The following is a 24,139-nucleotide window of genomic DNA, read 5'->3' as shown; positions in this document are numbered from 1 at the left end:
TAAATAAAAAAATACCCCTAATTGCATGAAAAACACAGGCTTATTCTGTAGGTTGTTTTTCAGCTCCAGTAACTCACCTCTATGAAACAACATTGGTGTGATGATGCAGCTGTCCCATGTCTGTCCCTACAGGTCTCAGTTGGAGCACCAGGCAGGAGGGGGTGGGAGAGGTGGCACAGCTGGCTTTGGCTCTCAGCATGGCATTAAGAGGTAGAGCCAGCTGTCAGTCAGCTGGGTGGATCACAGCAATATGTTTGGGATCCTTCCAAAGGCGGGATCGACTCTGTGATGAAAGCTGATAGTAAGAAAAACACTATGGCCATTTTTCTTTTAAGGTGTGTAGAATTTTGACCCTGGTCTATAACTTATCCCTTGTTCTAGAATGTTAATAAGTTTTTTTTTATTATTGGTGAAAAGGAAAATCAGAGTACAAAATACAGCCATGGTACCGAAAACACAAATCCAAAACATATCAATACATACTCTGAAAGATAAGCTACTTTTATATCTTATAACACAAGATAACATTCTAGAACATGATGTTTCCCTTTGCTAACGCATGTGTATATCATATATAAGCTGCCAGACAATATCTTAAATGTTACTTTGGGTGGAACCAATATGGCATCATGAACTATAGGTATCTGAAATTATTGCAGCATAGAATTGCAATAAAATTGTCTTTGTACTTTTATGTCTTAAAATTAGATCACCTTTTAGACCAGGTCAGAAACATGTATTAAAGAACAATCTTACTTCCAATCTCTACAGAACACATTTATAAAAGGTTCAAGTTCATAGTAAATGTGTGCCTTTTGTCTAGCCTGTATTTGAATATTGCCCTGTTTTGCAAATCTTGGCCACTGCTGTGTCTTGTAAGTATTCGGTCTGTTTTAAGTCTGTAATTCAATATCTCTTCTGAAAAAAATAAATAATGTATTCCGGTCTATAAATAAGATATTCTATGTCAGACATAAGCTTACACCTTGGTTCTATGTTTAGGTTACCATGATGCTAACACAGACCTCCACTTCTCCACTTCAACCCATTGAAAACATTATGAGTCGCTGGTTATTCGAGCTGCAGAAAGTCCCAACAACAGCTGAAAAAAGACCTTCAACCAAAGACAAAGTGGAACCAGAAGTAAAAGAAAAACCCAACAAGGAAGGAGTTAGCGAGAAAATTTCAGAGCCCAGTGGATCCACAAGAAGAAGACCTGTTAAAAAAATTACTGAAACTGACTGATAAACCTGGAAATACTTGGTGTTAATACAGAATTACTTGCTGCCAATTGTTAAAGCACAAAATATGATATGCTTGTGATGATTGAAATGTGAAATGCATTGGGCTTGTTCAGGTTGTATTTATACTATGGGAGGTCAGATTCTTTCCAGAGCCAGTCAGTTCAACGTTTTAGGTGATGACAATAGAAACATTTTAAAAACTTGTACTGCAGCTGTTTTGGCTTTTTGGCTCTTGGGATTTGCCTTCTGCTGAATTATACAAGATGATACATCTTTGATTGTTACCAGTTCCCTTTGTTGTATTTAATGTGAAACAATGTACCATATTACACAATGCTTATATTTATTCCCTACAAGTTCTAAAAGGGTAAATATGCCATGCTGGCCACATCTACTCCTATAAACCATTCTGTGAAAAAATGTACTTCTCCAATTTAACAGGAAATTTCATCATATCTTTTAGTTATAGCAGTATATGAATAGAGAAAGCGCAAACTACAAATTTCTTCTAGTTCATTATGGGACACAGGATTGAGAAACAGTTGATTTTACAGCCACCTACAGGAGAATTTGTACAATGGCAACATAAAAAGTGACTAAACTGGTATAATCTCTCACACTCCTAGTATGCCTCATTTGTTGCTAGTGTCCTCAGAGCCGTGGTCATCAACCCTGTCTACAGGGCTCACTAACATGCCAGGTTTGCAAGAGAACTGAAATACATCACAGGTGATATCATTTGCTGCTCAGTGATTGCAGCATTCTAGTCTGCATCTTCCCAAGGTAATACAAAAAACCTGGCCTGTTAGTGGGCCCTGAGGACAGGGTTGATGACCACTGCCTTATAGGATTGACATCTTCACTGAGAAAAGCTTAACGGACTTGCTAGCCATTTCGTATTTTTTCAAGATAATTTTTTGTTCTATTCAAGACTTTGACTGGCCGCTTGAGCTGGTCTTTGATTCGATGTATTCTCTGGTACTTTGGTAGTGTCCACACCTGGACTCCACTGGACAGAAAATGTGAGATCGGCTTGGAATGTGACTTTCAGTCACTGGGCTCTACTTGTGGTGCCTTCCAGACGTTCATGTACTGTGTTGGTTGCAGAGTGCGTTCCAGGTTTCGAGCCATGGCATAGTAGTATCTGGTGTAATGCAGTCTCTGTAGACTTATTGATGAGTTGGCCATATGGTCTGAACATTGGGATATACTACATTAGAACTGCTGAGTGCTATTGTTAAATCCTATTATTATTAACTCTACATGAAAAGGCATAACCGGCTGAGCAGTTCAGTACTGCATCACTAGCTAAAGTGTAAAAGTCCATCTAGTTCAACCAATAAAACGGAAAAAAAAAATACAATCCCATATTCACAATCTTATATACACAGTTGATGCAGAGGAAGGCAAAAAAAAATTCTTCCTGATGCCCTCCGACAGCCAATTGGATATTCCCTGGATCAACTTTTACCTGTGGGAAAAAAGAAATGTTCCTGGACTGCCCCACTCTGATAGGCGATTTATTGAAACAAAATAAACAAAGGATAAAATCCAAAGCTGTATAACATCCAAAAAATCATGCAACACTGCAATCAATGGTAAAAAAGGACATAGGGGACAAAAAAGCTAACATGTTTCACATCATGGATAGATGCTTAGTCATAGCTGGGCAACTTTTACCTATAAGTGTTAGTATTAATGAGGTTGTCTCTCATGTAGTCTCTCTTCTGCCACCAGCTGTGACTCCATGGCATCTGAATAGTCGCTATCACCTCTGCAAGGCCAGCTAGCAGATTGCCTTATAAAGAACCTTTCCTGATCTTGCACAAAAAATGTAATGTTGAGACCCAGAGCCACCTTCCTTCACCTCAATTAGGACAGTGCCCAAACCCTCCTGTAGGCAGCAGTATAATTTTTTGCACAGTTTTCTATGGGATTGTACCTATGTAGGGTCATGATTATCTTACACCCAACCCCCACCTTCTTTGTTTACAGCAGTATAATTAATTGTGTCTGAAGCCTTTGTCCCTTAAGGAACTTCAATAATTTTACGGCACATACAAAAATTATATATTTTTTCAAATAATTTTCATGGTGTGGAAGATAATGAAATGTGCAGTCACAGGTGTGGAATTGTACCTCTTGACCTATGTCATTCTAAATAAGGGATAATTAGAATCAGTTGTTTGATTATACCCAGGCTTGTTCAGTATAATTTTCAACTATTTAAACTTAATCAGATTCTTAAAAGCTCATACCTCATCCAAAGGAAGGGAAAATTATGGAACATTAAAACAATGTCCCATTCATACGGTGCTAAAACTGACAAAAAGATCTGATTAAATTTTAATTAAAAAATTTATAAGAAGATAGAAAATGAAAAGGGGAAAATTACTACTTCAACATTGCATCTACAGTATGTATGCTTTTTAAAAAAAGATGCAAATGTCAATGTGCTTATTATTTTTCTTGGCCTTCTTTTATTGTGGTGTGGGGTTTCTAAAACATCTACCTAGGCACATATCCATTTCCAGAAAAGTAAGCAATACGTTTTCTGAATATTTAAAGTAAGCAAATGACTTACAAATAGCATTTTATCAATTACGTTACAGTGTGTATTAAATTAAATACTCTGTAAAACTTTTTAGCTAGGCAATTAAATTTTTGATTTTTATATTGTAATTTAGTTCTTTAAAACCTAATTCTAATTCAATTTTCTACTAGCTAATGAGATAATTGTTGTCATACTATTGTAAGCAAGTTGCTGTTTGTATTGTTTGATATTCAAATTGTGACTTTTTTGAAATTTCTCACTGAACTCATCAAATGAATGACACTTCAATAAATAGCTATAGTTTTGCAACACTACTTTTTTTTTTTTTTTTATATACATTTGTGAAAGTGATTATTTTTTTTGTGATATTTGTGTGTGAAATAGTAAAAGCAATACATAAATACCTGTACCTAAGAAGAAATACATTTTCTACTGTTAAAAGAAAAAGTGTAACGGCAAAGAGCTGATGATTATAGAACAAAAATGGATAAAAGAGGGAAGGAACATTAATGGGTTCTTGCCAGACCTCAAAGGTCAATAGGCATGTGTACAGCCCTCAGATGAAAGGCATCGATCTGTTATGCCATGTACACAGTACACACGATGAGAATGGTCTGATGGACCGTTTTCATCGGTCAAAACCGATCGTGTGTTGGCGCCATTGGTTAGTCAACCATCGGTTAAAAAAAAGGCAACTTGTTTTTAAAATTAACCGATGGCTTCCTAACCGATAGGACAAAACCGATCGTTAGTAGGCACGACCATCGGTTAAAAATCCACGCATGCTCAGAATCAAGTCGATGCATGCTTGGAAGCATTGAACTTTGTTTTTTTCAGCACGTCATTGTGTTTTACGTCACCGCGTTCTGACACGATAGTTTTTTTAACCGATGGTGTGTAGGCGCGACGGACCATCAGTCAGCTTCATCGGTTAACCGATGAAAACGGTCCATTGGTCCGTTCTCATCGGATGGACTGATCGTGTGTACGCGGCATAACACCTTCCCATGGACCCGCGGTTCACAGGTAAAGTAAAGGTAAAGAGGAGGACCGATTATTTATTGCATTATTCTTTAAAAACTGGTATTTATAAAAAAAAATTGCACTTTCCACTGACACCAACCATTTCCCCCCTATGGGATTGTGGGGGTTTATGGAAATTGTCTTTTCTTTTGTACTGTCCCTCAGTACTTGTTTGTTTTCCGTCAGACTCCGAATTTGGACTACACACAATTGATCTAACAGATATAATTTTCTATTGCTTGTTTCTGGGTAGGATGGGAATTCTCATCTTATTTGAAAATTTCTGGGTAGGATGGGAATTCTCATCTTATTTGAAAATTTCTTGTGTCTCTATCCATTTTTCTACCTTTGAATTTGTTTCTATGGAACAGACACGTTTCCAGGTAGTAAGGGAGCTTCAATTAGACTCAATTAGAATTTTTAGGTTGATTTTTTCCATGCACTTTTATTGAGTGTGCACTACTTTTTTAGCACATATTAAGCATAACCTGATAGTTCTAGTACCACATAAGCTGCTATACATAATCCCAAAAATTTATTGCACATCAACTCGATTTATACAGCATTACAGAAAGTTTATTGGTACATAGGTCAAAAACATTACATAAAAGCAGATGAAATATATCTATCCATCCCTCAAAAGGCATTATTGCCTGCTAAGACCTTCTGTATTAGTCATATACAGTGCCTTAAAAAATTATTCATACCCCTTGACATTTTCAACATTTTGTCATGTTACAACCAAAAACGTAAATGTATTTTACTGGGATTTTATTTGATAGACCAACACAAAGGGGCACCTAATTGTGAAGTGGAAGGAAAAATATAAATGGTTTTAAATTTTTTTTTTTTTTACAAATAAATATCTGAAAAGTGTGGCGTGCATTTGTATTCAGCCCCCTTTGATTCTGATACCACTAACTAAAATCTAGCAGAACCTAGCAGTGACTTTTGAAATCAAGATAAGTGGAGGGTACAGTAAGGGAGACAGGAAGATAACCCATTCTAGTTAGAAGTAATTGAAGATCCGGGGGGGATATGCGCCAGCCGGAAAGAATTTATAACAGTAAATGCCGGATATGAGTGGCTGGGGCCGAGATGACGTCGCTCCCGTGCATGCACGCAGGAGCAGTTGGCTCTGGCGCAGGGATCTGATGGGCCAACATGGTATGCCAGACCGTCAGAGTGCATGCGCTGGTGCCGTCACTGGTTGCATTAGTTGATGATCAATGTACCTATAGGTAAGTCTTATTATGGGCTTACCTGTAGGTACAAGTCCACAAAACTAATTCACTACCGCTTTAATAAGTTATTGTTAAGTTTATTGCTGCATATCAAGACTTTCAAGTGTGGTCAGGTCACAAAGGTTTTGATTACCCTAGGTTTAAAAGAAGTAATAACTGGAGGAAAAAATAATAAAGGTATTTGAACTAAAAAGTAATGTTCTGAATACTATTATTAATTATTACAGAAAATGACCATGTACAATTATCAGAAAACAATATTTTTTGCAATAGTGCTCCTTTTAAGGTGTTATTTTAGAAGGGATGCTTCAGGTTGGGAATACATTTTTCATATACAGTAAAACCTTGGATTGCAAGCATAATTTGTCCCGGAAGCATCTTTGCAATTCAAAGCACTTGTATATCAAAGCAAATTTTCCCATAAGAAATAATGGAAACTCAAATGATTTGTTCTACAACCATTTATTCATAGGTCCTTCAGTTTATAGTCCATATAAAAAGATTATAGCAATGTGATAAGTTGTGTAACCATAGAATGTCCATCCCCAATGGGGATTAAAAGCAAAATCCAGCAGAAGCTAGAGTATAAAAGAAAAGAGAGGCACCTCTAAGTGTAGCAATATGGTTACATTTAATAAAGGTACAACATTTAGCAACTCACATGGGTGATGATTAACCACTTAAGGACCGCCGCACGACGATATACGTCGGCAGAATGGCATTGCTGGGCACAGGGACGTATATAGATGTCCCCTTTAAGAGCCCAGCCGTGGTTCGGGAGCGCTCCGCTGGCGGCACGGTCCGAAGCTCCGTGACCGTGCCCGCGGGACCCGTGGACCCGATCGCCGCCGGTGTCCCGCGATCGGTCACAGGAGCTGAAGAACGGGGTGAGGTGTGTGTAAACACTCCTTCCCCGTTCTTTTGTGTGGCAGTGATACTGATCGTCTGTTCCCTGATTATAGGGAACGACAATCAGTGATGTCACGCCTACAGCCACGCCCCCCCTACAGTAAGAATCACTCCCTTAGGGCACACTTAACCCCTTGGCGCCACCTTCACTGCCATTGTCATTTTCCCAGTAATCAGTGCATTTTTATAGCACTTTTCGCTGTGAAAATTACAATGGTCCCAAAAAAAATTCAAAAGTGTCCGATGTGCCCACCATAATGTTGCAGTCATGAAAAAAATTGCTGATCGCCGCCATTAGTAGTAAACAAAAATTAATGAAAATGCCATAAAACGATCCCCTATTTTGTAAACGCTATAAATTTTGCGCAAACCAATCGATAAACGCTTATTGCGATTTTGTTTTACTCAAAATAGGTAGAAGAATACGTATCGGCCTAAACTGAGGAAAAAAATGTTTTTTATATCTTTTATGGGGATATTTATTATAGCAAAAAGTAAAAAATATTGTTTTTTTTTCAAAATTGTCGCTCTATTTTTGTTTATAGCGCAAAAAATTAAAACCGCAGAGGTGATCAAATACCACCAAAAGGAAGCTCTGTTTGTGGGAAAAAAAGACGCCAATTTTATTTGGGAGCCACGTCGCACGCAATTGTCAGTTAAAGCGATGCAGTGCTGAATCGCAAAAAGCGGCAAGGTCCTTCACCTGCATAATGGTCCAGGTCTTAAGTGGTTAAAAGAGGCACATCTAAGTATGCAGGCATCCGGGGTAAAGCAATCCACATAGAGCGTCGTCCTCACCGCCGGCTCTCACCGATGTCAGTCTGCAATCGTGACCGGGAAGACTACCCTGAAGTAAAGCAATGTGAAAGCAAGGCTTGAACCACTCGTGGAAGGGACGACATCAATGGTGGTGCAGAGAATGATCTATGTTGACAGATTTACCCCGGATGCCTGCATACTTAGATGTGCCGGTTTTAATCATCAACCGTGTGAGTTTCTAAATGTTGTACCTTCATTAAATGTAACCATATTGCTACACTTAGAGGCGCCTCTCTTCTCTTTTATACTCAGTTGTGACATGACACTACTCTTATATGAAGACATCGCTTGTATATCAAGTCAAAATTTATTTTAAAAAATTGCTTGTCTTGCAAAACACTCTCAAACCAATGTTTTACTGTAATATATATGCACTCACACCTGCTTGCAGCCATTCCTGAACAAGCTGCAAAGGTGGTGCCCCGATCCCGCAGCTGAATCAACCTCAGTCATGTAGGACACGGTCCTGGTACTCTTGCTAATCTTTTTTGGGCACCCTGAAGCCTTCTTCACAAGTGCAGTGAAAATGTTTTTATGGGATGAAGTTAATTTTGATGGAAAAGAGGGACTTTGCAATTAATTTCAATTCATCTTATCTCTCTTCTTAACATTGTGGAGTATATGCAAATTGCCATCATAAAAACTGAGGCAGCAGACTTTGTGAAAATAAATATTTGTGTCATTCTCAAAACTTTTGGCCACGGCTGTAGGCATGATGCATCTTTCATCTGCTGCGGTTTGGACCCTCCCCCTCTCCCTCCTCATTGGCTATCTGACTTTGATTGACAGCAGCAGGAGCCAATGGCGCCACTGCTGTGTCTCAGCCAATGAGAAGGGGAGTCCCAGATGGCTGAGGCAGTTGTGGACATTGCTGGATAGAGATGGGGCTCAGGTATGTATTAGGGGGTGCTGCTACTACTCCTTTAATTATTGTGTTTCAACCTACATATGAATTTGATGATAATTAGCACCTGCTTGGTATAGTTGGTTAATCATACACCTGACTCTTATTCCAAGAAAATCCCTGACTTTATGTAAGAGGGGAAGTGTAATGCCGCATACACACGATTGGAAATTCCGACAAGAAAACCATGGATTTTTTTTCCGACGGAATTTTGGCTCAAACTTGTGTTACATACACACGGTCACACAAAATCCTGACCGTCAAGAACGCTGTGACGTACAACACTACAAGCCGTGAAAAATGAAGTTCACTGATTCTGAGCATGCCTCAAATTTAATCAAATTGATTCCGAGCATGCATGTTTTTTTGCGCGTCGGAATTCCATACAGACGATCGGAATTTCCGACAAGAACTTTTCCCATCGGAAAATTTTAGAACCAGCTCTCAAACTTTAGCTGTCGGAATTTCTGACCAAAACCTCATATCAAACATTTCTTGTCGGAAATTCCGACCGTGTGTACGCGGCATTAGAGTTGTTGCTGGTTTGTAGGGTAGTCACACCAAATATTGACCTGAATTTGCCCACTTTGCATTTTTTTAATTTATAAGAGTAAACAATTAAAATATATATTTCTGAAAGCATTCTTACTTTGCCTAAAACCTTTGCACAGTATGCACATTAATATATATACACACACGCATAGATACACAGGCCCAGATCCACGTACCTCGGCGCATCTATAAGTCCGGCATAGCGTAGTTCAGATACACTATGCCGCCGTAACTTACAGCCTATTTTCCGTATCTACAAAGAATTTGCGCCGTAAGTTACGGCGGCGTAGTGTAACTGTGTCGGCGTAAGGGCGCGCAATTCAAATGGATAAGATGTGGGCGTGTTTTATGGTAATTCCTATTGACCTCACGTAAATGACGTTTTTTTTTAACGGCGCATGCGCTGTCCGTGGGGGTATCCCAGTGTGCATGCTCGAAATCACGTCGCAAATAGTCAATGCTTTCGACGTGAACGTAATTTATGCAAAGCCCTATTCGCGAACGTTTTACGCACACAGCGGAAAATCCGACGCTGGCCCGACGTCCATACTTAACATTGCGTATGCCTCATAGAGCAGGGGTAACGTTACGCCGAAAAAAACCTTACGTAAACGACGTAAAAAAATGCGCCGGGCGGACGTACGTCTGTGGATTGGCGTATCTAGCTAATTTGCATACTCGACGCGGAAATCAACGGAAGCGCCACCTAGCGGCCAGCGTAAATATGCACCTTAGATCCGACGGCGTACTAAGATGTACGTCAGTCGGATCTAGCCCAGCTTCAGGCGTATCTTGTTTTGTGGATACAAAACAAAGATACGCCGGAGCATCCTAGAAGTTACGCGGCGTATAAATAGATACGCCGACGTAACTTCTTTGTGGATCCGGGCCACAGAAGGTACATTGGATTTGACTTGTATATCTTTTTCTTAGATTTCTATTCTTTTAATTTCTTACCAATTGTTCTACAACTTTTGCTTTTCTCGTTTCTCTCCTTCTCTTGGTTTTCTCAATTTTTTTCTTCCTTTACAGATTTTCACTTATCAAAGGGATATATTTAAATCCTTGTTGCTTTGTTGGCTAAGAGAAGCTTGACAATTTCTCAGACAATTTGGATAACAAAAGTCAAGGTGTTTTTCTGATGTATATGTTCTTTATACAGTTGAAAATTAGTTTCTATATAAAAGTACTGCCAGAGTGGTGAAGAAATGAAAATTATACTCTGCTATCAGTGTTTTATGGAATAAGTCAAATGCAAATTGAAAGTGTCACATAGTTATATGTAGATGTTATGCATTTCAAAGAAAATTATTACTTTGTACATGACAACTCAATCTCCGTCTCTTTATGGTTTTTGTTGAGCACTATGAGAATGTTCTATATGAAAATAGTGTAAGGCTATAGCATTTGTACTATCTGCTTTGTTGTACTACTAATGGAATCTATTCAGGTTCTCTTTACAGAAACATTCTGAAAGGCAGGTGTTTGAGAGAACCTGTTTTTGTACAGTGTATGCATTATTGTGTTGGATTTGGGAAATATACCAGATCAAAAGCTTTTGTCGTGTTTCATATTGTAATTTACTTTTTATTTTGGACAAGGATGGTTTTAGTAATATTTAAAATCTATCTATCTATCTATCTATCTATCTATCTATCTATCTATCTATCTATCTATCTATCTATCTATCTATCTATCTACATTTTACTATTTGTGTTTGAGATAATTTCCCCAGTTTGGGCGTCAAAGCAAATAATTGTCAATAATTTGTTTATACTTGATTAGTTGAAACACCTAATTATTCCCCAAATATCAATGACATTTGAGCAGCTTTATAAGGGCATGCAAAGCTTATCCATCACCAATTACCCATTCTTGATCAACCTTTATAATAACATTCTACCAACAAATTCTCCATGTCAGATGAATATTTATTGATTTTTGTAGTGCAGTAATGCATTTCAGGAGGGATTACGGCACCTGCAGGACCAGTCTGCTCCCAGCAGCCTCAAGTACTAGCAAGACATCAGAAATCACTCTGGTTGTAACTTACATCCCTAAATCATAGAGAGAAGATTAACATGTTTAGCTATTTATGGTAATCACATTGTTGAATTACTTTATTACATTGGTAGTATTTTCTTCTGCTTGCAGTATTTTAAGGCTTCTTTCAGACATGTGGTAATGCTAACCACTCTCTGAAAAGGATAATTTTTTAGAGAGCAGTCTAGCAGCAGCTGACAGGCTTCAGGAGGCTTCAGGAGGGGACAGTAGCATTTTGCATTTATGCAGGAGTGTCAGGACGCCCACTAACACACAGCTTCTTTCTCTAACACCCTCATAATAATTTAAAAGCTTCTTGCCAATATGCATTTTCAGTTATTGACAATGCTGATCCAGAAGCATATATTTACTGTGAGGATGAAAAGATAAACCAATTTACTGAGCAAATTATAGGTAAATCTTAGGATGGTGGACAGGGCCGGACTGGCCTACCGGGATCCCGGGAAATATCCCGGTAGGCCGTTTTCATTCAGTCCCCTGAGGCCGCTTTTGCCTGCCTGTCACCATTCAAAAAGCAGCGGCAGGCCGGAGAGCCGCGGCCGCCATCGCTGCTGTACTGCATCTGATCTGGCGCGCACATGCCTGAGGAGATGCAGAGTGATCATGTGCCCGAGGGGAGGAGCCGAGCAGCAGAACGTCAGAACGCCGCGGTGTGGTGGTGCTGCTTTCCCCGTTCCATCTGCCTGTGAGGGGCCGCGTTAGCACCGCACCAGTGAGGGAGAAGCTCAAACAGTGGGCGGGAAGAGGGGAGGTGCCGCGCCTGTGACGTCACTCGTGGGATCGCAACTTCAAACAGCGAGCGGGAAGAGGGGAGGTGCCGCGCCTCGGAGACAGTAGCTGCAGAAGACAAGAAATGATCTAGTACAGAGGTAAGAGGCTGATCATGTTATTGTGTTGCACAACACTGAGAAGCACACTACAGGGGAGATGGGGACACCTCTGATGGGGACACCACTAATGGGGACACCGCTAATGGGGACACATCAGCGGTGTCCCCATCAGCGGCGTCCCCATCAGCAATGATAGGTATGCTGTTGATGGGGACACCACTGATGGGGACATGGCTGATGGGGACACCGACATCCCCATCAGCGGCGTCCCCATCAGCAGCGTCCCCATCAGCGGCGTCCCCATCATTGGTGTGCCCATCAGCAGTGGGGACATGGGATCACTGCTGATGGGGATGCTGTTGATGGGGACATGGGGTCACTGCTGATGGGGACAAGGCTGATGGGGACACCAGTGACCCCATCAGCGGCGTCCTCATAATTGGTGTACCCATCAGCAGTGTCCCCCTCAGCAATGATGGGGACACTGCTGATAGAAACATTGCTGATGGGGACACCACTAATGGGGACACCGGTGTCCCCATCATTGGTGTCCCCATCATTGGTGTCCCCATCAGCAATGATGGGGATGCTGCTGATGGGGACACCGCTGATGGGGACACCGCTGATGGGGACACCGCTGACCCCATCAGTGGCGTCCTCATCATTGGTGTACCCATCAGCAGTGTCCCCATCAGCAATGATGGGGACACTGCTGATGGGGATGCTGTTGATGGGGACATTGCTGATGGGGACACCACAAATGGGGACACCGGTGTCCCCATCAGCGGTGTCCCCATCAGCAGCGTCCCCATCATTGGTGTACCCATCAGCAGTGTCCCCATCAGCAATGATGGGGATGCTGTTGATGGGGACACCACTGATGAGGACATGGCTGATGGGGACACCGACATCCCCATCAGCGGCGTCCCCATCAGCAGCGTCCCCATCAGCGGCGTCCCCATCATTGGTGTGCCCATCAGCAGTGGGGACATGGGGTCACTACTGATGGGTACACTGCTGATGGGGATGCTGTTGATGGGGACATGGGGTCACTGCTGATGGGGACACTGCTGATGCTGTTGATGGGGACACTGCTGATCGGGACATTGCTGATGGGGACACCACTAATGGGGACACCGGTGTCCCCATCATTGGTGTCCCCATCATTGGTGTCCCCATCAGCAATGATGGGGACACTGCTGATGGGGATGCTGCTGATGGGGACACCACTGATGGGGACACCGGTGACCCCAGCAGTGGCGTCCTCATCATTGGTGTACCCATCAGCAGTGTCCCCATCAGCGGTGTCCCCATCAGCAGCGTCCCCATCATTGGTGTACCCATCAGCAGTGTCCCCATCAGCAATGATGGGGATGCTGTTGATGGGGACACCACTGATGGGGACATGGCTGATGGGGACACCGACATCCCCATCAGCGGCGTCCCCATCAGCAGCGTCCCCATCAGCGGCGTCCCCATCATTGGTGTGCCCATCAGCAGTGGGGACATGGGGTCACTACTGATGGGTACACTGCTGATGGGGATGCTGTTGATGGGGACATGGGGTCACTGCTGATGGGGACACTGCTGATGCTGTTGATGGGGACACTGCTGATCGGGACATTGCTGATGGGGACACCACTAATGGGGACACCGGTGTCCCCATCATTGGTGTCCCCATCATTGGTGTCCCCATCAGCAATGATGGGGACACTGCTGATGGGGATGCTGCTGATGGGGACACCACTGATGGGGACACCGGTGACCCCAGCAGTGGCGTCCTCATCATTGGTGTACCCATCAGCAGTGTCCCCATCAGCAATGATGGGGACACTGCTGATGGGGATTCTGTTGATGGGGACACCGCTGATAGGGACATGGGGACATTGCTGATGGGGACACCACAAATGGGGACACCGCTGATGGGGACACCGGTGACCCCATCAGTGGCGTCCTCATCATTGGTGTACCCATCAGCAGTGTCCCCATCAGCAATGATGGGGATGCTGTTGATGGGGACACCGCTGATAGGGACATGGGGACATTGCTGATGGGGACACCACAAATGGGGACACCGGTGTCCCCATCAGCGGTGTCCCCATCAGCAGCGTCCCCATCAGCAGCGTCCCCATCATTGGTGTACCCATCATTGGTGTCCCCCTCAGCAATGATGGGGACACTGCTGATGCTGTTGATGGGGACACTGCTGATGCTGTTGATGGGGACACTGCTGATAGGGACATTGCTGATGGGGACACCACTGATGGGGACACCGGTGTCCCCATCAGTGGCGTCCTCATCATTGGTGTACCCATCAGCAGTGTCCCCATCAGCAATGATGGGGACACTGCTGATGGGGATGCTGTTGATGGGGACATTGCTGATGGGGACACCACAAATGGGGACACCGGTGTCCCCATCAGCCGTGTCTCCATCAGCGGGGTCCCCATCAGCAGCGTCCCCATCAGCAGCGTCCCCATCAGCAGCGCCCCCATCAGCAGCGCCCCCATCATTGGTGTACCCATCAGCAGTGTCCCCATCAGCAATGAAACAAATAATTAAAAGTCAGCAGCTACAAATCCTGTAGCTGCAGACCTTTAATAATGGGACACTTACCTGTAAGGATTCAGCACTCTTTACCCAAGCTGGCTCTTTGTTGGTCCTCTGGCTCCCGGCACTGGAATGCTTACCCTTGGAAAACCAGCTGTGCTTTACAGCCAGATTCCCACTGTACATGTGCAAACTGCGCTGCACTTTTGAAATGTTCCTGCTCTGGTCTGGGGCCTGTGCCGTGTAACCAGAAAGCTGCAGGGGGGGGGCTTGTCCTGCTTGGGTTGCCCCCAACCAACCCACAACATTTTTTTTAAAGTGCCAAAAGGGGGAGAAGGCAGACAAGCAGAACATCACTTTTTGGGTGAAATTTTGCTTTAAGCTACCTCTTTTAACTGTGTTCGTTCTCTCTCTCTCTCTCTCTCTCTCGTCGAATCTATACATAATACACTCTTCAAATGTGCTTTAAAATGTATGATTTCCCCTTTAATAAACAAGAAAATAATGACGTTGGGCTGGTATAATAACACTATGGGGCTGGTATGAAATTATTTCCAGGGCTGGTTTTCATTCCCAGTCCGGCCCTGATGGTGGAGTCCACAAGCAAACTAACCTAATTCCAGGATTTGCTGGTCTTCAGCTGAGAGAACAATAATTTAAGACCTTACATAAAGTCTCAGAAATCTTTCATTAAGATCTTCATGTTAAATAGTTTGAATGTTGTGTCAAAGATATATTATTTATCATTGTAAATTAACATATTCCACATTTCTTTATTTATTTTTTTCAGCAAAAAGGCAAAAAAAAGTCTTTGAACAAAAATGGGAAAAAAATGATTTTTCTTCTAGTCCTTCCCATCTCTAGTTCTAACATCTTTTCTCGCAGCCAGGAAAAAGCTACACAAGGTCCTCATAGATACTGTAAAAGGTTGGCATACACTAGTTAGATTAAAACTGTCCCACTAATGGTCATTTTACACTGCTGTATTCTCTGCAGTATCTTATTTTTTGTAGTAAAACCCTAGTTCTTTGAGCCTTGCTAATTAAAATATTTTCCCTCTGCCAGCTTATTTTACACTACTGCATCAATTGCGGTCTCTTAATCCTTGTATTAAAACCCTGACCTATTCTCTAGTACACAGGTGTCAAACACAAGGCCTAATCCAGCCATCCAGGCCATTTCATGTGGCCCTCGCAACTCTCCTGCAGCTGGTCCTACTCCAGACCCTTAATTTCGGCTTTCAAGCAATGCATCCAGCTTCTTCCCAGCAGCAGCATAAGGAAAGGGGGGTGCACTGTGATGTAAGGGAGAGTGGGGGACTCAACTTCTGATGGTGGGGTGGCTCTTGACATATAATGTAAGAGGGAGGGGATGCACTGGACATCTAATCTTACAGATACAACCAGCCCTTTTGAGGGCAATCATAATGCTAATGCGGCCCACAATGAAACTGAGTTTGACACCCCTGCTCTAGTACATATCAGCCAATACTTTATTAAAAATGTCCTGCTATAGTGTAGAAAAAAGAGAAAAGGGGACAGGCATCTCTAAGTCTAAGACAGTGTAGTAGCATCTCAACATTTATTAAAATAATCAGCTCACATGAGGGAGGAAGTATACAGGCACATCATACAATAGGTGCTTCCGTGGTGCTGGTGAAGTTGGTATAGACATTGGTACACAGGTACAGGGCTTGGAGAGCTTGAGAAGGGAGCGTTGTTGGCTCTCTGGACTATCACGCATGCTCTGAAAACACATTGCGCCATTTTCAACCAGTGATCCACTTTCCTGCGGGCACTGGATGTCACGCTGCACTCCAACACAGACTGCCATCAAGTCCTACGACCCTGGCCCCATGGGTCTGACGGTCACTCTGACCACTGTTACAGTCTTTTGCTGACGACTCCCCAAAATATCCCACGGCACACCTGCAAATCTCAATTTGAGAATCACTGGCTTATGCTGTAAAACAACATCTCTTAGTGCACTGTTATGCTCACAATCCACTAGATCTGTTGGAGCATCCTAGGCATTTAGGCACCAATCCTCTCTCATCCAATTCTGTAAGGCCACCACCTGATCTTCTCGTCTTACTTTCAGCTGTTGACACAGTTCTGTTGCCTGGTTGTTGTCATTGCCTTGGAACATCCAATGGTGTATGAATACGTTGCCTGTGTCCTGTAGAATAGGATAAGAGAACTTTTGACTTGCCTGTGAATTTCATATCTTGGAGTACAGTACAGGATACATGCCTCCCTCCCTAACTCTCCTTGTTACTCTGCATGGCTTGCTACAAAACCGAGGACTCATGGAGTGGGCGAGGTCTAAAGGGGAGGTGTCCCAGGTTGGTGTTTCATCAAAAGCTTGCCAGTGTGCAATCAACTAAAGGAACAAAGCTGCAATCAATGGTATATAAATAAGTTGTCTTGTTTCTGGACTTTACGCCAAGATAGGGAGTTTATGGGAAAGCCAAAATGTCTTACTTTTTTAGCATTATGTTTTAATACAAATTGTATAAAAATAAGATTGCAGTCTTTATAGTATTTAAAGCAGCAAATGCAACATTCACCAAACATTCAATGTATCTGAAAATATTCACCAGGAAGATTCACCTGCACATTCACTACTTTGCAAATAGGCATGTAGCATGCCCATTTTATTTTTTGCTGTATTCGTATCTACTGTGTGTTGCCATATGGAGTGTTAAGCCCTGTACACACGATCGGATATCTGATGGAATCTAATCCGATGGATTTTTTAGACGAATATCCGATGAAGCTGACTTTCATCAGTCTTGCCTACACACCATCAGTCAAAAATCCGACCAGGTCCAACGCGGTGACCTAAAACACTACGACGTGCTGAGAAAAATGAAGTTCAATGCTTCCGAGCATGTGTTGACTTGATTCTGAGCATACGTGGATTTTTCTCCGATGGAGTTCTACACAGACGATCTTTTTTTCTATTGTTTTTTTATCCATAGGAATATTTTAAAACATGTTCTAATTTTTTTTCACCGATGGAAAACAAACCGTTGGGGCCCACACACGATCGGTTTGTCCGATGAAAATGGTCCATCGGTCCGTTTTCATCAGACAAACCGATCGTGTGTACAGGGCTTAAGAAAAAAAGTTAGCCAAAACGAATTGAGGTCTGAATTTCTGCTTACCATGGCCACATCCCATAAATGTTGTAACAAAGAGGTTCCCTGCATATAGTGGGACTTTAAAGGTTCAAAGAGTAGACATGATTAAAATACAAAACTATTATTTATCAAAAACGTTTTTATATGACAAAGTAACTGTTATGTCCCCTTGCCGCTCTGTGTCTCTCCGGTGTTGCTGGCAATGCTGCCAGTATCTGCTCAGCAAGTTACACACACAGGCCGATGTACTTCTTAACCAGAGCAAGGTTTATTACTCAGAAACATTATGGCATTCTTACATGGAGGAGTCTTGATCCAAACAGCTTCTGTTCTTAACAGATGTAATCCCTCTCCCGCCTTGTGTGTCTGCTTCCAGTTTCCCCACCCCACACACACCGTCCCGACTTCCTGGTACAGCTCCCCCCCCCATCATGCATCAGGAAAAAAAGGGGCAAGGGTTACAGTGATCTATCACAAACATCACACCTCCTTTCTTTCCCCCAAAAAAAACATAACACGAGAACAAAATGTTGAACACAGAACATAACGAGGCAAGCTAAATCAGTTCAGCAAGTAGTATCTGCAACTCAGTTCTGTGATTCCCGCAGCACTTCATGAGCCCTTTGTCTCTGTGTCCTGATCTCCAATGTGTCCCGTAAAATTTCAGCGATTTGCCAACGAGGCGTTTGACGTCTTTGACGGGTAGACTTAAGAAGTGGCACAGCACCGGGAGGAATAGAGTCGGTCAAAGGTTCTGAAGATGTCAGTGGATGTCCCACAGACAAATCAGTCTCTGTAACTCCAGGCACATGACTGGGCTCCTCAGGAATATGGTCACCAACCGTTTCAGGGTTTAGTTGTAAACTTGTGGGATCATGCCAGACACCATGCCATATGTCACCAGCAGAGTTCAGAGTAGACTCTGGTGGGTGGTTAGCAAGAGGGGTCGGGTTCGTCACTAGTGGCCGGCAAATGCGCTTCCTCAATTGCGAAAAGTGTCGTTGAACATAAATGCCTTTCTCCAGGCGAACAAGGTACATTATTCTACCAAGAGTTCCATCAATAACGCCAGGAGGGGCAAAACTCTGTAATTCCGAGACCATACAAGATTACCGGCACGGAATCCCAGACGGCCTGGCGAAGGAGGTGTTGGTGACGGTTCCTGCGAACGAACTAAATCAAGTTTGGTGCGGAGATGCCTGCCAAACATATGAAAAGCTGGTGACAGCCCAGTAGTAGTGTGTACATGATCAAGAATTCCAGCAGCTTCTCCTCTGACAGTCCAACCTGGACCAGAGTGGACAGTAAGTGCTTCTTAAACATCTGCACAAATCGTTCCGCCAGCCCATTCAAAGCTGGATGATAAGGAGTTTTGTAGTAGTGGACGCCCAAGCCACCAAGGAAGGATTGAAACTCATGCGAAGTAAATTGAGTGCCATTATCGGAGACTATGGCTGTCGGCAAGCCATATTGAGCAAAGAGCTTCTTTAAGATTAGAATGATAGCAGCCGAGGTAATAGAAGGCATTTGAAATTGGATTGGATGGAAATCCATTTGGAATGCGCATCTACCACGATCAAATACATTGTATCCTGGATGGGGCCAGCAAAATCAAGATGGAGTCTTGACCACGGGTCCGTTGGTTCCTCTCTTTTAGGGTCGCTGGGCTTGACAGCACCCAGGGCATTGAGCAACATAATCTTTAATTGCCGTATCCATTTGTGGCCACCAAACATAGCTCCGGGCTCGCTGCTTCATGCGCACCACACCAGGATGGCCTTCATGCAGCTTCCGCAGCATGGTTGATTGCAAATACTAGGGTACAATCACTCTATTGCCCCATTGTAGGCAACCAACATTCGTCACAAGCTCACATTTTCTGGCAAAGTACGGACGAAATTCACTTGGAACTCTCTCTGGCCATCCAGTCTGAACATAAGAGAATATCTGAGACAGGAAAGGATCTGTGGCTGTATGTCTGGCAATCAGGGAGGTGGAGAGGCAAGATCGTGGCCTGTGTACTTCCACTACACGTATGTCTCTTGGTGGGTGGCCTCCAAGTGGCAATCTGGAAAATGCATCTGCATTGCCATGGGTATCACGGGAGCGGTATCTGATAGAATAAGTATAAGCTCCTAAAAATAAAGCATACCTTTGTATGCGGTCGTTGTAGAAATCCCCTTCTGAGGGTTCAGTATTGACAACAGAGGTTTGTGGTCAGTGATAAGTGTGAACTCCCCACCATAGATGTACGCGTGAAATTTCTTTGTGGCCCATACAATGGCCAAAGCTTCCTTGTCTATCTGGGAGTAGTTTTGTTCCGTGGAGGTTAAAGACCTGGAGGCAAAAGAAATGGGGCGCTCCGTGCCATCCGGCATGACATGGGAAAGCACGGCACCCAGTCCATAAGGCGAGGCGTCACAAGCCAAGATGATAGGTTTCTTTAAATCATAGTGGACCAGAACTCGAGAAGACAGAATGATGTCTTTAGAAAACCAAAAAGCTTCTTCACATTTTCTGTCCATATCCATTTAGCGCTTGCATCCAGTAAGCGATGTAACGGGTAGAGCTGGTGTGCCAGGTTCGGCAAGAAACGGTGGTAGTAATTTAGGAGGCCAAGGTAGGACCTGAGCTGGGTGACATTCTGGGGAGTAGGGGCATGGGTAAGGGCTTTAACCTTTTCTTCAGTAGTGTGTAGCCCATGTCGGTCCACCGTGTGGGCACAAAATTCCAGTTGAGACTTGAGAAATTCGCATTTTGAAAGATTAACACGTAAACCATACTTTTGGAGTCTCTCTAGCACCGCTTCAACATTCTTTCTGTGTTCTTCATCAGTGGGACCAGTGATGAGCATGTCATCCAATAGACATTGGGTGAAAGGTATTCCTGCCAGGACCTCATCCATGAGCCGCTGCCAGATGGCTGGAGCTGGGGCTATGCCAAAAACCATGCGGTTATACTGGAATAAACCTTTATAAGTGTTAATGGTCAACAGATGACGTGAAACTTTTGCCCCCCAGCCAGTGAGCCAAATAAATCCTCAAGTCGAGGCAATGGGTATTGATCCACAAGAAGTTGGTTGTTCAGGGCTACCCTGAAATCACCACAAATCCTAATGTCTCCATTCTTTTTCTTGACAGGCATAATTGGCGATGCCCATTCACTTCTATCAACTTTTGTTATGATCTTTTCAGCCAATAGGTGGTCCAGCTCTGCTTCCACTTTCTTCCGCAAGGCAAAGGGTACTGACCTTGCCTTACAAAAACGAGGTGTAGCACCCGGCTTCAAGAGGAGGTGGGCCATCTTTCCCTTTACTGTGCCCAAAGAGTCCTGAAAAACCTTTTTAAAACGTGACTTCAGGGATTCCACCCAATGGTCTACTTCAGAAAGCAATGTACATTGGGCAATGGCAAAAGGAGGCATGCCCAGGGCTTTGATCCAGTCCCTTCCATATAGCGGAGGACCCCATTTCCTCACAACATAAAGGCCTAGACTTTGACTGCGGGTGCCTAATGTAACAAGGGGTTGTACATAACCCAAGGGTTGTAGTAGTTCCTTGCTGTAGGTTTGTAGTGTGAGCTTTGTAGGTCTGAGCGGCAGGGACAGACCCGATGCCTTTAAATCAGTCCATTAAATGACAGACACAGCTGCCCCCGTATCAACATCCATGGAGACAGGATAGCCATTGAGTGTGACATCCACTGTAATCGCAGGAGTGCTCCCAGCTACTCGAAACAGTCCAACATGCTGGACACAGGTCTCCTCATCAGAGCTGAAACCGTTATTGTCCATATCTACAAGGGAAGTCTGTTTACGTCAATATTTTTTGGTAGTGTTCGGGGAGCGAGAGCTGCGGCAAACACGCCCAATATGACCAGTCTTTCCACAGCGAAAACAAACGACATCATTGAACTTGCAAGCAGGCGCACTGTGGATAGTGTTACCACAACGGTAGCAAGTCGGGGTCCCAGAGACCGAAGAAGTAGGGAGTAAGGCGTGATAGCAGTGTGGAATATTTCCTCACCCTGGCTTGCAGGAGGTTCAGGCGGTGCCTTCAGTAGGGTGGCGTCCTGAGTTGCCAACTCCATGACCGTAGCAAGGTCAGTGGCTTTCGCCAGAATCAAGTCGGGTTCTGTGAGTAAACGTTTCTGTATGGCTGGGTCGCAGAGTCCCATGACGAACATGTCCCGGAGAGCCGTCTGCAGGTAGTCTCCAAACTGATAAGTGGCAGCTAGTTTACGTAAAGCAATGATATATGTCTTTATATCCTCCCTGGCCCGCTGCTTCCTACTGTAGAATTTAAACCGCTCTGTGATTTCTAACGGCTTTGGGTTGTAGTGTGTATGAATTAACTCAGGCAGGGGCTTAGAGGCCGGCTATGAGGTCTCTGAGAGATCCATATGCAGCTTGAGCTAATGCAGTGAGAAAAACTGCAACTTTCTTTTCAACAGTCACATTATTTCCTTCCATATACTGTTTCAGCCTCTCCACCCAAGAGCTCCATGACTCAGCCGCAGGATCAAATGGTTGAATAAACCCTATGAAGGCCATGTGTGCTAAAATCCACAATCCTCGTCGCCACTGTTATGTTCCCTTGCCGCTCTGTGTCTCTCCGGTGTTGCTGGCAATGCTGCCAGTATCTGCTCAGCAAGTTACACACTCAGAAACATTATGGCATTCTTACATGGAGTAGTCTTGATCCAAACAGTTTCTGTTCTTAACAGATTTAATCCCTCTCCAGCCTTGTGTGTCTGCTTCCAGTTTCCCCACCCCACACACACCGTCCCGACTTCCTGGTACAGCTTCCCCCCCCCCCCATCATGCATCAGGAGAAAAAGGGGCAAGGGTTACAGTGATCTATCACAAACATCACAGTAACAAATATATCAAAAATATATGGTGAACAATAAAATACGGGGTACACGTTACCACCGTGTGATTTTATACAATATCTGTATTGTTATCTGCACGCAAAGGGTGCATATACATATCCAATGCTTTTTTTAGTCACTTGGTCCTCAAAGATAGCTTTGCAAAAAATGTAGATCTGGTGAAGTGTCCCCAGGCTTTGGTACAAGAGGTCACATCAATAAAAACAGAGGTAAAAAATGCCATCACATTGACAGGGCACCTTACACCCCACTCGATCTGAGAAACAGGTGGGATAGGTAGGGGCCTCAGAAAACATGAGGGCCAGTTCAGCACATAATGAGACCACCTGATATTACTGGTATTCCACTTGGCTGTCTCAGACAGGTCAGGGGTGTTCAAAAAACAGCAGGAATATGCATATGCATCCAGTTTGCCCAATAAAAATCTGTTGGTAAGGCTCCTGCATCCTGCCTCGCCGTGGGGGAGAAATGATCACCGTAGAAAAAAATTCAGGTCTGCTTTGCAGAGCATTTAGGTATGTTGTTAGCCTATTTGAATGGCCATGCAAAATGCTCATTTGTGCATGGTATGAAGGTGTCAATACTTTCTATAATGTTTAGGGGTTTTGTGTGAAAGGCATTTTCATTCACTGTTATGTAGTGTGATATTGTGGAAGGTAAAAAGAAAGGAGGTTGGGCAAAGGGTCAGTGGGTGGATTTCAGTGGAAGGGGGTAGTGTTCATTGGGTCTGGTAAAGCACTAGTATACTTTTTTATATTTTCAGTTAGATGTTTAGATAATGCTCATTGCTTAAATAGGGTTATGTTAATTTTCACAGTTCTGTTGATCTTTCTTCTTTAAAGCTGGCTATGGAAAAATTATTAATAGTGTTTTTCTCTGGGGAGATTGATATAATATTGAGAGTGCTTCTATAATAGGTATTATTGATCACTTTTGCCCAGAAGGTTTGGCATCTCAAACATATGTTTGTTTCTTTGAGGACATTTTACTTTGCCTTCTGTGTGTGTGGAAACAAATGAGCACAATCTTTCTAATAGGACACACACAGCAATATTTGTTTTTTTGTAGAATGTGGAAGGTTAAAAACACCTGACAACTTTTTAGTGCTGCCTGTGTTCCGATTAGAGAGATTCTGTTAATTTCCAGTATTATTACCAGGACAGAAATTGAAGAGGGATCATACTAATCAGGGCACAGAAAATAATTAAAACCTAACAATGAAGAGAAAAACAGCTGGTTTACTCTTTGGGCCAGATTCACGTAGATCAGCGGATCTATAGATCCGCTCGTTCTACGTGAATTAAGATCCGCTCCCGCAAGTTTAGGAGGCAAGTGGCTAATTCACAAACCACTTACCTCCAAACTTGCGACGGCGGATCCTAAATCCCCCAGCGGAATTCAAATTCCGC

At 43.3% G+C, this 24,139-nt stretch overlaps 1 protein-coding gene and 1 pseudogene across 1 annotated transcript in view; one reads left to right on the top strand and one right to left on the bottom strand.

Annotated features, from left to right (window-relative positions):
* The window catches only part of TMEM38B (transmembrane protein 38B), a 60,463-nt gene extending 58,129 nt beyond the window's left edge, over positions 1–2,334 (top strand). Inside the window, exon 6 of the mRNA XM_040359208.1 lies at positions 1,003–2,334. Coding sequence (XP_040215142.1) covers positions 1,003–1,245 — 243 coding nt within the window. The 3' untranslated portion in view covers positions 1,246–2,334. The remainder of the gene's footprint in view (positions 1–1,002) is intronic.
* A 16,677-nt stretch (positions 2,335–19,011) lies between these two features.
* Positions 19,012–20,850, bottom strand: LOC120924485 (annotated as a pseudogene).
* Between the last annotated feature and the right edge of the window lie 3,289 nt (positions 20,851–24,139).

This window comes from Rana temporaria, chromosome 1, assembly GCF_905171775.1.
Source record: "Rana temporaria chromosome 1, aRanTem1.1, whole genome shotgun sequence".
NCBI classification, from domain to species: domain Eukaryota; kingdom Metazoa; phylum Chordata; class Amphibia; order Anura; family Ranidae; genus Rana; species Rana temporaria.
The sequence above is the reverse complement of the archived record's forward strand: the minus strand, read 5'-3'. Positions and strand labels throughout refer to the sequence as shown.